Here is a 16,308-nt window from a genome sequence, read left to right on the forward strand (position 1 = left end):
TTTAAAGTAATAATCTGCTAAGAACTTTCCTGAAAGACACATTTAAAAGCATCTAAGGGTTGCTTCATAAAGCAAGCCTGCTATTGAAAAGTCGTGAGCGGCTTCAATTCAATTTTCCACAGAAGGGTTAGAGAAAAAAAATGGACTAAGATATATTTAAAAATGGTCTGTGGGGACTTTGATTGGCTTTTTATCTGAATTCTGCAATACACATTGCTGAGGACAGTAACTCTTTCAAATTCCCTTGACAAAACATAAAATACTCAGTATTTTATTGAAGCATTTCCAGCTCTCTATGATCCTGACACAGATTCTCAAAGAAACGAAGGTACAAGAGAAGAGTTCCTCATGTTTAACAGATTATTGCAATTACCACAAAAAGGTAAGGATTTCTGACCACAAAGTTTTCCAGTCTGAATCTAGACAGAAAATGGACTCAGTTAGTCAGGATTTCAAGACATAAACTTACACGATTAAGATTTTAAGTATTTATTTATAGTCAAAAAATTTTATCCAGTAATATACAGCTTTACCCAGTAATATTGTTTACTCTTTACCATAGGTACAGAGATAATAAAAAAGCAACTAACAAAGCTTTTAGAAATATAGTTAAATTTTATTTCTTTTTCCAGTGAAAACTAAAATAGGTTTCTAACAATTCCCTTTACTATTTCAGCTCTTGAATCGGCTGCTGCTCATCAGGGCCCACGTCTTCCTCTTCATTCAAGTCTTCTTTTGCTTCTGCATCTGTCACCACAAGGTGACTGAAGGCAGCATCCCTAACTGAGAGCTTTTTCATTTTGATGTTTGGCAGTTTCCTCAGATCACCATCCCACTCTCTTAAAGAGAAAAAAATAAGTAATGAAAACCAATTACCAATAGAAAGGAAGGCATGGCAGAGTTAATTCTGATTTCCTCAGAAGATGCTAACTCAAGTGAGGCTGCTTTTCTAAGTTACCCTCTGTCCCCCTGTGATATGAATAAGCACCAAAGATTTCACCTGATTTTGTGCACTACTGAAGCTGTAATTTTTCTATGAAGAAATAAATACTTTCAGATGTGATATTCTGAAACAAAAATATATTTTTCACTTTATTCCCATAGACTTACTGTACCCTCAGTTACTTTTGGCCACTTGCTTTTAGGTTTGCCTTATTCAACGTGCAGTCTGGTAAGCAACAGAAAAACAGGTCAGGAGAGCTTCTTCACCTGGATGCTTGATTTGCATATGCAACATAACATGTATGTAAGTTCCCTCATGATTTATGGTAAACGTTAACATGTTGTATGACTGACTTCAAGAGAGCACAAAGGGTTAGTAAGCATTCATTCACATGGTGAGTGTATCATTTCAAAAGGCTCCAAGAAGGAGAAAGGGTTGTTTCAAATATAAATCAAACCCAGTGCTCATTTAATAGAATGCTTTCTTCATTATAGTAAGTGCACTTCATGGATAATTTTTCTCAAGGGCAAAGACAGTATTTGCCAATTATAAGATATGTTTTTCCTTTAACAAGGCAATACAACAACACCTCTATCTGATGTCCCTGATCCCTTTTATTTGGGATTTCTGGCTTTATTCCAACATCTGTAAGTATGGCTTCTGGCTATCATCCCTGCAAGTCAGTGATACATCCTTGCAACACAAGCATTCCTAAGTTGTTGTTTTTTTTCTTTAAAGTATTTCATTTGATAGGCTGTCAGCAAAAATGTTCACTCCATCTACTACTACCAGGACACACCAACATGCTGGCCCAGATGAGCCAGCAGCAAGTTTCACAACTCCCAGATCTTTTAACTGGATGCAAGTAGTAAATTCATTTAAGATTTTCTACTAGTATATACACACATACCAACACTACTGTGAACAGCTGAAGTCATCATTTTAGGTAAAATATCTGAGAATATTGAGGAAAAAGGTTATTTAAGTTACAGAAATGGCATTCTAACTGTTGAATCTAAATCTTCCAATGTTTTAGTTAATAACTGGCACAAGTGTTCAGCTTGTAACAGCTAAGAAATGCCAAAATAGCAGCGCCATACCTACTCTGCTTTTCAAAAAGACAAATTCCTTGGCAGTTTTGCGTAAGTTACTTTTTTTATGAAGAAAGACAACAGGTTAACTTCAGAAACAGTATTTTGCAGATAAAATAGATTATAAGTGATAATAACAAACCTACCTGAAAAATTTAAGATGCTTTCTGTTCATAATGTCTGGGATTTCTAATGGGAAAGAAATTTTATTAGATGTGTTACATTATTCAAGTGAGTCTTATTTCAAAGGAAGAAATGTGAGCTAAATGGCCTCTAACCAAAATGGCTACATATCCTCTTTCCATTGCAGACAAACTGCTCTAAAAGAAACCTGCCATACATATATACAAATATTAAAATAAATAATAATACAAATAAATAATACTACAAATCTGCATTACCTTTGCTTGTAAAAAGGAAGGCAGGTATTTTGTATTTAGACCTGTGGAACAGACCATTTTGCTTTTTTCCTCCTGGAGTAGCCAAAATCTTCCTACTAGACTGTAATTTATAAACTTAAGCAGATTTTTACAACAAGATGCCAAAGCTGCTTTGCCTTGGTTCAGTGTCATTCTTTTCCTGGTCGGTCCTGCAGTGTTACAAGCAGCCCATGTTTAGCATCACCACTAATATATGGAGTTTAGGAGCTTTGACATCTTCCCACACTATAAAACACATCATAACTGTCTATGAACTGTACAGACTTCACAGCCATCAGGCTTTTCACAAGACAGATGTTTTCTACCTCTGCAGCATTACATTAATTTTATTTTAGCTCTTAAAATTCTGGCATTAAAGCAACTTTTATACTGTCCTTGAACAAACAGATCTGCCTTTGTTCATCTATCAATTTCCTCAAGTTTTACAGTAATAAATAAGATCATGCTATCTATGCAGGATTACGGATGATTTTGCTACTACAAAACGTGGGATGATGATACCTGTACCATTTATCTTTGTGGCAAGACAGTCCTTATTATTCATAAAATTATTCCTTCCTTTCACACTTGGTTATGAAGTTACCAACTGAAGAACAATAATGTATGTAAAATGTTTTGGTAACAATTACAGTGATTTCTGCAGACTGCCCCTTGGTAAGCAGATGAGGTGATACTGTTCACAGCTGGGCAAGGCAAGGCAAAGAAAAATTTGCCTAATGCTTTTTTGGTCTGCTGATTCCTTGGTTCATGCCACAATCCATGCCAAATATCCATACCACATTAGGCTTTCCCAATAAAGCCTTCAAATAAAGCCATAGTTGCTGTTGCTCTCTCTGCAGTCCCTAGAACTGCACTCATGGCAGCACAGTGCCAAGCGCTGGAACATCCCAGTTGGTATTTTACAAGGAGCAATCAATGCCACTCTGTTTGCCTCTAGTTGTAAACACTGAGTTTGGCACAAGTGGCACCATGCTGAGATTTGTATTTGTTTCTTTTATCAAAGCATGGATTGAACATACAGTTCAGTGTTCTTGTCAGACAAACCAGGACTAAATGACAAGACTTTCAAATGAAGCCCTTTCACTTGTTTTTCTCTTTTTTTTAAAAAAAAACATTTACTGGGTCTAAGTTATGTAGATCTTCTCCAAAGAAAATATTCTAACAGTTTTATCTAGCCTATCATCTGGGGCACACCAACACCATGAGAAAGCAGGCACTCTGAAGAGAGAAGATTCTGTGACAAACCCAAGATTTGGCACTGAATTCATCTTTACTGCATTGGCAGTGGAAAAATTTTAAAGCTACGCTTACATGTGTGTTTACAATATGTTACACAATAAAAACTACTGACTTGCCAGATTAAGAATAGAACTGTGTGTAGAAATAAAGTAATTATATACTGCACAGTAACTGATTTTCTAAATTATGCTGGATTAGTAACATTTGTCTAACTCAGCTGCATCTCATCCTAGCATGCACCAATGTCATGGTTTTTGCTGCTGCTTGTGAACTCCTTCCTTTGCTTTAAAATGTTAAGAGGAGCATGTTTTTTTGAACTAAAGATAGAAAAAATGTAAGAGAGAAATATGGAACAGGAGTTAGTGGGAAAGAAATGAACACAGTATTTTTGGGAGTAGATTATTGTCTGGCATGTCTAAGACAAAGTATTCAACAATTTACATGCTTAGCAAAACAGCAGTGAAAGATTTAAGTAAACAACTTTAAATGTTTCTGACCCTTTCAGATAGTTTTACTTTTCTTTCTTTTGAGCAAGAACAATCAGTCTGTTAAAAAAGAAGGAAACTGTAGGTGCTTTTTAGGCAAAAAATTGTTCCGTTATACAATAATGATCACTACAGAAAACAGTGGCTAATGAACAGTACAGAAGTTACATTAGCAGATACATGGAATGATACAGCTTTCATCTGAATTAAATTGATTTCCCTGTAATGTGAAGCCTCCAGAACTAATTAACAAAACTGGTGTATTTAGTTTTAAAAGCCACTTTCCCCCAAGATTAGTATTATGCATCTGAGAGAACATGCAAGGTAATTAGAAGCAAATTATCAAAAATGGATGATGTTCACATGAAATAATTATGATGCTTTTCCACTGAAAACATGCCAACCCTGGGTTACAAAAAAATAAACAATTATCTAGCATTACCTTTCAATAGCTTTGCTATAAACATGTAAGACCAGACTAAACAAAAAACCCTAGTACACAAAATTAAAACAAGGAAAAAACTGCAGTAAAACTACTGTAGATATATTTAAGGAGTAAGTGACAAGGAGCTGCTAAACCTCAACTACATCACTAATAATGTTCTCTGTATAGCTATTGTTTGTTTAAAAACAATAGTTTTAAAAAAGTTTATTTCAGGATGTCTACCACTTTTGTAAACAAATTTTTACATTCTGTAAAGGATTAGTTTTTCATTTACGTATATACTTGACAGGACAAGAAGAAATGCCCTCAAGCTACAGCTAGGTAAGATTCATACTGGACATCATGACAGAGGTTTTTACACTGAAGTGGTGGTTGAGCATTGGAATGAGTTGCCCAAGGAAGTGACAGGAATCAGTAGCCTGAAAAGTGTTCAAGAAATGACTGGATGTGGCACTTAGTGCTATGGTCTAGTTGACATGGCAATGTTTGGTCAAAGGTTGGACTTAATGATCTTGGAAGTCTTTTCCAACCTAATTGATTCTATGATACAAATAGACTGCATCAAATTTAAGTACTTTCCTAAATGAAAAGAATACATATAATCCAGTCTCTTCATAGCAAATGCACATGCATACAAGAAATAACTGAGTTCAAGAACAGGGGGGGGAAAAAAACCCAACAAATCTAAGTCAGTTATAAAAGCTTACTAAAGCTTCTAGGACTAATAATGAGCCAAAACATAAAAGCACTGTTTCCAGCTGATTTCCATTTATGCCCAATCTCTAATTACAGTATTTAGTTGCTATAGTACTTAGCAGCAACTATTTTCTCTGAATGAACAATGTCTTAGACAGAGAGCAAACCCTGCAGCAGCTGTGGTAACAAATAATGAATGATTTGAAAGTATATTTAATATGTGAAGTTGCACTGTGCTCTCTGAATGCTTTACTTACTAATTCTATAATAACCTCAAATTTTGCCTACAATATTTCTAGCTTCTTCATTATTTTTCTGTTGTGCTTGTGCATTTGACATCTTTTTCTCTAGCCCTACTGCCTTTTTCTATCAGCTTTCCACAAAGCAGTAAGGAAAAAAAGAACTAAAATTTAACAATTGAGCTGTTTGATGACAATCACAGAATCTATTTTTCTTACTACTTTTCCCCCCTCTTTCTAAGGGATTAAGTCATAGAGATATTTCTAAATGCCTCTGCCTCTGTAGGCTGCACTGACAAAACTTTAAAGCCATTAATTTCCTTGATCTGTACAATACATATCAGGGTGTGCTGATTTAGGCCAGGGTAGAATTAATTTTCTCTGAAGTAGCTAGTATAGGACTGCACTTTTGATTAGCTGGAAACGGTGTTGATGAAAACAAGATGCTTTCATTAGTCTTGAGCTGGGCTTGCACAGATCCAAGGCCCTTTTTCTGCTCCTCACCTCAGCCCACCAGCGAGGAGGCAGAGTGAACAAGGAGCTGGAAGGGGACACAGCTAGGACAGCTGACCAGGGAATATTACACGCAACCCAAACCTTGCTGTGCTTTGTATCCTAACTACAAAATAATGTAGACTTTTCATGCTTTCCACAACATATTTTACTATTAGAAGGACCAGTTATGTCTGGATAATACTTTAGCATTAACTCAGCTTCAACATGCACATTACTGGTTAAAGCAAAATACAAACACTCCACTGCTTATCTTGACTATCCCCAAACAATTCTGCTTTCTGCATTTTCATTATCTCTTTTTCTTTCTTCCTTACTTCACCAAACTATTGCTGCTTCCCTTCAGCCTAGTTCCAACTATCAAAGGAAGGTCCAAACAAGCTGAACATAATTTGTATTCAAGGCAGGTGCATTAAAAGCTCACTTTAGTTTCAAAAATAGGTTATAGATGCCTGCACTGAAAATACAGTGCTAGGAAAGATGCACAAAGGCAAAAGTAGAATATACAAGATCTCCACCATCGTTTTTTCTCCTTCTCTTCACCGTGGCCCTCCTCCCAAGTAACTCCAAGGCACACCTAGCACTTAGGTTAATTTCTTGAGAGAGAAAAATAAGGACAATGCCCAGAAAGTTTGCTTAGATTCTGGCCTTGTGAGCAGGTGAGCATTCAGGTGAGGACTGAATGCTTTCTAATGCTTTTACATACCTATTCCATAGCCCTCATAGAGTTGTCTTTCACGTTCTATTGTCTGCTTGATGACAGCTTCCCTTGAAGCGTGCTGTATTCCTTGTCTGCCTTTAATGCTGTTTTGTAATTCAATCTGCTCCAATTCAGCATTGAATCGACACATATAACTGAAAGAAATAAAATGCATAATAATGCAATCATACAAAAACAATTTTAAACAGAATTACTCTGATAAATTATTTTACTAATTGTAGTTATTTTCTAATTTATTTTCTTTATTTATTGGAGACTCAAGGAGTAACTAGTATAAAATCTGCATGTTCAGGTGTCACAGAATAAACAACCTAACAAGCAAGTGCATGTTACTACTACTGTCCAAATCATTTGAAGACCTCCACATACTACAAAACTAGGGATATACTTCAATAACTTAAAAAAAAGAAACTAAATACGACTTATTTGAATAATTCTAGTATGACTGTATAAATGTCTCAATATTTGTCAGTAGCAACAGAATCAATTACTTGATATTATTAATAGGAATATATAAAAGTCCTCCTGAGTCATCATCCATTATTTTTAAAGACAAGTCAAGGTTTTTAACACCAGTCTTACTTTTCAATTAGTTCACCAGCTTCCTTCTTTGTGTACTCAATTTTACTGGGGTCAAGGTGACTTTGAAACCATTGCAGTTTTTCTCCTACAAGAATAAATTTAACATTAATGGTTACACTGTAGCATCAATACAGATTAAAGTTTCTCAAAGTTTTTCAAATGCCCCCTCCCTCCCTCCATTTTTCAAGATTTTGAATGGCATCATAGGCTCTGATACTGTGGGTACCACATATGAAGGCAGCTGTAATAGAAACATTCCCACATCGTTTCAGGTTTATTTTATACTTTCCTTACAGGAAAAAAAAAAAAAAAAGTTAGGCTTTGTTTTAGTGGAAATTAATTAAAATATCACTATATCAATTGATTAGGAAGCTTAGAAAGGGGAAAAAAAGCCAACAGAGTGGCTGAGTAAGAGTCCTGATAGGCACATCTGTTTTTAAACAGATTAAATTGAAAAGATGCAGGATCAATCATATGGAAGAGACAAATATTCCAGGTTGTGTCTCAAAGTTTTGGATTTATTTGCTAACACAATGTGTCCTTTAACCTACATATATCATCTTCTTTTACAAGCAATTATAAAAGCTTAATTGTATTTGTATTACAAATACAATAAATATGTGTACAGATGTACAAAACACTCATTTGGTCTATACTGCCTTGCTGTTGTGTACAGTGACTAAAGATTAGCTATGCTCAGCCCCAAATTTAATCCTCTACAGATTAAGTGAACATGTCAGGTATTTCACTATTTCAGTCAAGTCTATTTGTAGACTGCAAAATCCCATTTCAGAAAAAGAAGCTCTAATTGGATGTCTAAAAAGTTGGTGAAACTTAGAATCTCCAAGAAACTGAATACTGTAGTCACTAATAAAAGTTTCTGCTTACCAATAATGCTTAAACGCAAAGCTTTGTCAGTCTTCAACCTAGCAGAGAAAAACCAGGTATGTTAGCCAGGAATGAGTACCATATAAATAATGACCTTAATTTTATTCTTAAAAAGTTGGGATTTTTTTCAGTCATAGTGAAAGTCAAGGTAAAATTTCAAATAGAAATATTTGACAAATTCCAAACAATGTAAAACTTCTGTTTCATCTAAAATATCTACTTTCTAGTAAAACTACTATCTGAAATGTGTCCAGTTTACCTATTAAGCTAAACAGCTTCTTGGAAGAAAAAAAGATGCAAAATTTTTCTCTGAGTGCAAAAGGAATTTATTTCACCAAAGAGCTGCACTGTCACAATTTCCTTAAGTATTTCTGATATTCCTCTGATATGTCTAATGAGTTGGGAGATTTCATTACACTGCATTCCTTCAAATCAAGCAGGCAATATGAAAAATACCATTCTGTCACCTTAAAACTTGCAATAATTAAAGTTTGTGCTTAGCAAACAGTAAGTTAATGTGCTAAGAAACCAAAATTAACAACTTCATTAAAGAAGATGAAAAAAAAACCCAGCTCTGTCTCACAGTACTTTTAAGTCCACTTGAATCTCTGGCAGGATACTCAAAAGCCTTCTGTGCTCTATGGGATATGGGTAAACAGTTCTATTTAGGATTAATTTTCATCCTAATCAGGAGTTCCCAAAAAAAACAAGTTCTCTAATAGGAAATCCTGCGCCTCATGCTCTTTTGTCATGCTCAAGGTGTGAGATGCAATCTGCATCAAAAGATGTTGCAATTTTCTGTTGTTTCTAGAAAGGAAAAACAAGACATTATTGGGTAAGTACAAAATTTGTCACTAGAAAAAATACCCTAGCCATGCATATTCAGCGTATATATTCAAGGATCTCTCATGAAATTGACTTTTTATTATTAAATAGGAAATTTGGTAATGGATTAAGTAAATCATAAAGGCTGTAATTGACAAAGAATGAATAATGCTGAAATTCAGCACTGTTCAAAGCTATTGTGCTCCTTTATTAAATTCCTTTCACTCTGTAGAACTTAATGAGTATTTTAGAGCTAACTGAAGTAACTCAGAGCACAGAAGTCTGTCACCTACCACAAAAACTGGGATCAAAAGATGAACCCCTTACCTTCCAGAGACAAACATACTTGTGTTACATGTCCACAAACCTACATTATTAAATAAATATTAGATTTTTCAAGAAGTATTTAATCCTCTGAAGACTGTCTAAAAGCCATGTACAAGGAAATACACAGCATGTGTGAGCTGCTGAGAATTCCACTAACATATTAATGAAATTTTTAATTGTATGGATACCCCAGCATGTGTAGAAGAAGCTGGGCAATAAAAGCTGAGCAGGCTTTTATCCTCAGAGGACTTACAGGAGGGAGCTTTGGATGGTAGCAGTGTCCAAGAAAAGGATGCATACTGCACTCAGTGGAACTCCACACCAGCAACCCCTGCTGGGAACTCTGCAAGGCAACACTGCCAGACAAGCCTGTCTGCAAAGCTTTGCCACAGAGAAAAGTACAATGGCATCTAGGAAAGCTGCCTAAACAGGATCATGTCACACATCTACATTCTAAAACACTACAAACTACCATCTGCACCTGTTATGGCCACCAAATCATTTATTTATAAAAGCAGCAAAGTACAGAACCACCATTTTCTTCTGGAAGAAAAACCTTCACTCTCCTGGTGCACACAACAAATTTCAGTATGAGAAATAATGAATGATAGGCTTGGATGTTGCCTTATTGTACTTTTCATAAAAACCTCACCTCAGTGACTGCTAGAAGACAATAGCATTAGTGGGGAGGCTAATCAAATCAGGTGAGTCAAAGAAACTTCCTCTCCTTCCACACAATCAGTAATAGCTTTTACTTAGGGGAAGGAGAGGTTAAGACCAGGGATACAATCTTGTGCCAGGCTGTTGTTTCTTGATGATTTTCTTCTTCACCCACCTTCCAGAAAACCTTTACTTAAGCAATGAGTATTAATAAGAATGATTAGTGGTTTTCTTGATGCCTACTAAGTACTTAAAAAGTAAATTCTACATGTTCCTTTAGCACCTCTTTATCTCAGATATTGTATTAAATTGCTCTACTCTAAACGCTAACAATGTATAAGTATTTCCCAAATCAGATTACAAACTCAGTATTTTTCCCCAATAATATCCACACATACAAATGTCCTCTGTGGCTCTGAAAACTAAGACAGGCTTTTCAAAATAAATAATTCTAAAAGCTAACAGTTTTTCCTCATGAAGAATCTGCAAGAACATGTCACAAAGCATCACTGCTGCAAGCAATGCAAGTAGAAGCACAGTGGGTCAAGAAAGATTAGGAGGTTAGACAGGGGAAAACTTCAGAAAAAGCAAACACAGTTCTACTGGGAGACATTTGAAGGTTGCTTATTCCCACAAGGTCACTTCCCACCCCACCACTGTAACAACTCCTTAGCTCTCATATCTCAGAACAAGTATTAGACTTGTGTTATTTGTGATGAAAATGTATTCCTAAGCAATTTATTGTGCAATAGAATGGGTCTGCTTTGACTCAGGAGGTAAAACAACAGGAAAAAAAAAAGCACAGCTAGATTAGCTTTAGCTACCAAAGATCTAGCTATCTAGCTACATATCTAGGTAATATATGTACATAATATATGTAGACTACTACAGAAGTTTCATAAATTTCCCACTATGATCTGGTTTCCTAAAGTGTAGAAAAGTCAGTGTTCTACTGACTAACATTCTGCTACTGCCAGTGAAGCAGCTATTGCTGTCTCATAAAAATATTCATGTAATTATTTAACAGAGCAAACAAGCTGCCTAAAGGAATAAGGATTCACATGTAGATTAAGAGAGAATAAATTGGCAGTAATACACTGGAAGTTGTCGCTGCTCATTAGACCTTGAAGAAAATTGAGAGGAGAGGGATGCAGGCAAGAAAAAGGTGTAATTTAAGTGAACAAGATGATTTAAGATTGTAGACAATTTTCTAAAAGCAATTGGTCTGTCTTCTCTTATTATGGTTAAGATTGGTCTTTTGTAGTGCAGTCACAGTTTCTGGACAGTAAACTTCTAACTGCTGTCATATTTCGTTACAAATGCTTGCAGTGAAGAGTGGAAAATGGAGCCCATAAAAGACTTCTGCAACTTCATGCAGAATTTCTCTCTCCTTTTTCCCAGTGCATTTTAAATATTGAAATTCCTTGTGGATAATATCCACCCCTTATTACTATCTCCTTCCAGCAAAAGATGCTGGAATATTCAACTCATAACTTAGTGCAATTTTCTTTCCTGTGTAACATAATCAGGAACATTCACAGTATTTATTTCTTTACTTCCATCCTATAGGAAAGTTAATAAGGAAATTGAAGCCTAAACTGTCTCCAGTCCTGAATCCTGTCTCCAGACAAGTACCAAAGGAAAAAAAACAAACAAAACCCAACCAAACTGAAACAAGCAAAGCAAAATAAACAAATCACACAAAACTAAAAGCATTAACTGGTACTTCTATAAGATATTCTCACCCTCCAATAACATGCCAGTCAAGGGCTTCCTACACCCTACACCTTTGTGTTTAATAGTAATCAAGAGATAAAATGTATGTATGTTCAAAAGTGTTACTGCACAAATTTAGCCAGCCAATTAGAGCATACTCTGGCAAGGAAATCCACAGCTTAATAAAAATAGTACAGACAAACTCTATGGACTTCCTGCATTCACTGACTACTCTAATTCAGTTTTTCCATTCTGCAGAAGTGCACTAGCCTGTACAGAAAAATTATCCCCTTTACTCAGACCTGGTGAGATCACATTGAGAATTCTGTTTCTAGTTTTGTGTCCTATTCATACTTCAGACAACTTACTTCTACACAGTAACAAGCATGGTCAAAAAAGTATGAGATTTGAAGAAGGGACTAAGGAAAAAAATTCTGTAGAGATTACAAGGCAGCTTCTCCTATTTACCACCAAATGATGTATTAACCTTCTACCAGAGAACAGGGCTGTCATTCAATAGAAGCAATTTGGAAAATTGTTTAAAGACATTTAATAGACCTGCAGAAGCAATGCGGAAGAACAAAACTGGTGTGAGTGTAGAGTGTAGGAGTGGAAAGCTTTCCTCCATTCACAGCATCAGAAATTTATCTTGCCTTTTTCAGACAAATGCAAAATGAGTCCAAGCCTCACTATAATATTACAGAAACTGAAAGCTAAGTAATTACAATAAAAAGTTCAACCCATATTTAATTCCCAATATTAAAAAAAAAACCCAGAGAATTTACCAAGGTGGTCGTTTAGACAACAGAGATTCAAAAGAAACTGGAACCCTTACCAAGTCTTTAAAAAAAACTAACAGGAAAAATAAAATCAACATTATTCATGTCTTTCAAATTAAATTGCTCTTCAAGCCAAGACAATACAGAAAATAGAATATAGACAAATGGAGTATGTTTTTAATGCAACTAATTTTTAGAACACCACAACTCAAGTGATCTACGAAGTACAGAAAGTTAATTAACCGTTCAGGCCCCAGAAGCATAAGATGTAGAACTCTTATTTATAAGATATAAAGATATAAAATATAAGATCATTTTGCTATCACAATATGCTGTGGATGGTCAGAACTGACATACTATTCTTGGTGGAATGGCTTCCCTATGCAAAATAAAAGGTTACATCTTTTACAATCAGCCTAGATTGAAATAGCAAGGAAGGGTTTCTTCAAATACAAAGGAAAACTAAGGCTGATGTGAGTTTCTTACTGAACTGAAGGGAACCCTGACAACAGAGACCAGTGAAGGCAGAAATACCAGACACCTTCTTTATGTGGGCCTTCACTGCCATGAGCAGCCCCCAGGAATCTCTGACCAGGATTAAGGAATGTCAGAACGAAGACTCTCCCTTGGCCAAGGAGGGCTGGGTTAGAGAACACCCAAGCAAACCTGACATCCACAAAGCCAAGGGCCCTGAGGGATGTATCCACTGAGTGCCAAGGAAACTGGTGGAAACTATGGCTAAACTGCTTACAATTATCTTTGAAAGGTCATGAACATGAGGAGAGCTGCCTGAGGACTGGAAGAAAACAGATGTCACCCTGGTCCTCCAAGATGGCAAGAAGAAGAACCTAGGGAACTACTGGCCAGTCAGCCCACCTAAATCACTGCAAAGGCAATGGAGCACCTCATTCTGGAGGCCATCTCTATCCACATGCAGGACAAGGATGTGATCAGGAGCAGTCAGCATGGATTTATTAAAGATCATGTTTGACCAACTTGATTTCCTTCTGTTATGCAACAACTGGATGGACGAGGGGAGAGCAGTGGATATTGCCTCAGTTTCAGCACAGCCTTTCAACCTTCTGCTGTTGCAAGAGGACTTACAGTAACACTCCAAGAAGAAACATCAGCACTGGTGTCCCCATCAGTGTAACTCTAACCACATGAGACTGTCACTAAAAGATTTGAGTTTTTGAGATTTTGCCAAGTCATAATGAATAATTAGTAAGTACAGCTCCCTCACTAAGTTTTCTTGTGCATGTTTTTCTGTATGGTGAAGTCACAAATGCAAGCACTAAGAATCAAGTAAGATTAAGGCATCTTTTGTGATTAAGAGCTGTGAGTAGCTGTTAAGACACAAGGTGAGAGAACTAAGGGACAAAGCGGTCAATTTAGCAGTAGGAAAATAATCTGCAATAAAAATTTAAAATCAATAGTCAGAGAGCACAGAAAAAATACAAAAAAGCAGGGTAAACTTGCAGATTAAAGAACGGCCCAATCCTCAATACATGCTACTTGTGAACTCTTGCAGCATCTCTGCTGGAGGCTACATGACCCCACTGTGGCAGCAAAGGCCCCTCCTTGTAGTGAAAGCAACAGTGCAACTGCTGTGGATAAGGTTCTACATCAATCCTAACAACAAAACTGCACACTCTCTGGACCAGGAGTTTCCATTTTGACACCTTCAGACAAATGAGTATTTGGGCTCACACAGTCCATCCAGACACTACAATTTATACAGCGTAATACAGCTTATATAGTGCTATACTAAGATGGAAAATGCTTAAGCTAGCTTGAGTAACTTCCTAAATAAACACAGTTATGCATAGCAAGCAAGCTGAGACAATGTAAATTAAAGACCAGTCTTCACCAGCTGTTTTTTCCCTCTGTGAGAGGGGGAAGTAAAACTCAAAAGCAGAAAAACAAACTTGCCATGGAACAGCAGAACAGCACCAAAAAGGAGTTAACTATACAGTTTTATTCAGAAGTCTGTCTTCTGCAGGAAGGTTTCTGGGGTTTTTTTTCTGTTCACTCAGCATTTTAGCAGAAGCAGCTAGCCCCTAAACAGGATTCTTACTGAACTTGAAGTAAAGTCAAAGTAGGTGACATACCTTCATGTGCAATCATCAGCATTGTGCTACTCAGATTACCAAAGGCAAGAAATCTAGCTTTTAAGGACAACACCCAGAGTCAAGCAGCAGAACTACACACTTTGTATAACCTGATTTAATGTATGTAAACCTGCCATTTCACATGGCCCAGCAGCAGTATTAAGTTATGCAGGCCTTTCTGTTATTTATGGTTCTATCAGCATAACAGTCCATGTCAACTACCACAAATAAGAAATATTCTTTGTGATGTTATTCTTTGGTCTGTACAGAGGTTTTGCAGTCAACTTACTTTTCTTTCTTCTCCTGTTTGTGTACATCCCTCGCAAGTTGTGCAGCTTTTCTGCTGTAGGGATGGATAACTTTTTTCTCTTGCTTCCCTCCTTGAGGTTTTCGTAACTTTGGCTGAAAAGAAATCAAAGATACTAAGCACTATTAAGGCTGGGTAAAACAGCAAAGGGAAGAAAGACATACACAGCTTGGTGAAGACTTAAAAGGTCACTGATATCTAATAAAGCCCTTAACTTTCAGTAACACATTATCAATTTCACCCACTTCAATAACAAAATTACTTGAAGCCAGTACATGCTGTAACAAAACCCCTAGAGCACAGGAAATCTGACATAGTGACTACTGTCAAAATACCCACTTTGTAGAACTCTACAGCTAGGAAACTAAGGTTAGCTCTCAGTACCTTTGCCGAAAAATGTCCCCATTCAAGCTTCTATCTGGGTTTCTGACAAGAGCCTCATGTAATTTATACAACGTAATAAAAGCAATTTTCTTGTTTCTCCCAAGGGATCATTGGAATGCCTCACACCAGAGACCAGCCAGAGGCTTTCATTCTCCTCCCTTTCATACTACACAGAGAGGGAATACCATTCACGAATTTCCAAAGTACAGCAATGCTACTCTAAGTTATCCTACTTTCTGGTAAGAAAGTACTTGAACAGAACTGAAAGGCTTTATGCAATAATATGCTATTTAACTGCACCCAAAAGAAACACCTGAAAGCAAGGGGGATTTCCTGCCATCAACAAACGGAGACTATAGTACATCCAGTTCTCTAGGATAACATCAGTGCTTAGGGATGCGGAAAAAAGAGATGGTGTTAAAGGCAAAACTACTCTGAGCACCTCGGGAAATCTCCGGCGGCAGCACCTCCCCCCTGCCCCACAGCGGACCGTGCTTCCCCCCACCCGGGGCCGCCCTGCCGGGAAGGCCCAAAAGGACGCAAACCCCTGGGGGAGGAAACGCAGCAGTTTTTAAATGCAAGGTCGGCTCACCGCCCGTATCGGCCCACAGGGCCACCGGCCCGCCAGCGGACTCGCTGCAGACTCCCGCGGCCTGGTGAAGCCACTCCCGGAGGGAATGAAGGGGCGGGGAGCACGGCGTGAGCAGCCACCGCCGTCCGGAGAAGCGCAGGCTGCGGGAACCGCACCCGTGCCCCTTCTCCTGTCCCTGCCCCCATGCCCGTCCCCATCCCCGGCCCGCCACACGCACCATGGCCAGCGAGCCTCCTTCCGGCGCCGCGGTGCAGCAGCCTCAGCGCTCCGGGCGGGCGCGCGGCGGCGCTCCGGGCGTTCCGCGGCGCCCCGAGCGGGCCGGGCC

The 16,308-nt window shown here is 37.6% G+C and overlaps 1 protein-coding gene across 1 annotated transcript; it reads right to left on the reverse strand.

The window, feature by feature from the left end:
* Positions 1-473: 473 nt before the first annotated feature.
* TMA16 (translation machinery associated 16 homolog) lies at positions 474-16,307 on the reverse strand (the record flags this gene model as incomplete). Its single annotated transcript, XM_086890436.1, has 7 exons — positions 474-839; positions 2,181-2,223; positions 6,798-6,946; positions 7,395-7,479; positions 8,283-8,320; positions 14,990-15,102; positions 15,984-16,307. Coding segments are annotated over 7 exons (924 nt in total), but the record flags the coding sequence as incomplete, so codon positions are not given.
* Position 16,308: the final 1 nt, after the last annotated feature.

The sequence above is a fragment of the Cyanistes caeruleus genome, chromosome 5, assembly GCF_971803275.1.
Source record: "Cyanistes caeruleus chromosome 5, bCyaCae1.hap1.1, whole genome shotgun sequence".
In the NCBI taxonomy this organism is placed as follows: Eukaryota; Metazoa; Chordata; class Aves; order Passeriformes; family Paridae; genus Cyanistes; species Cyanistes caeruleus.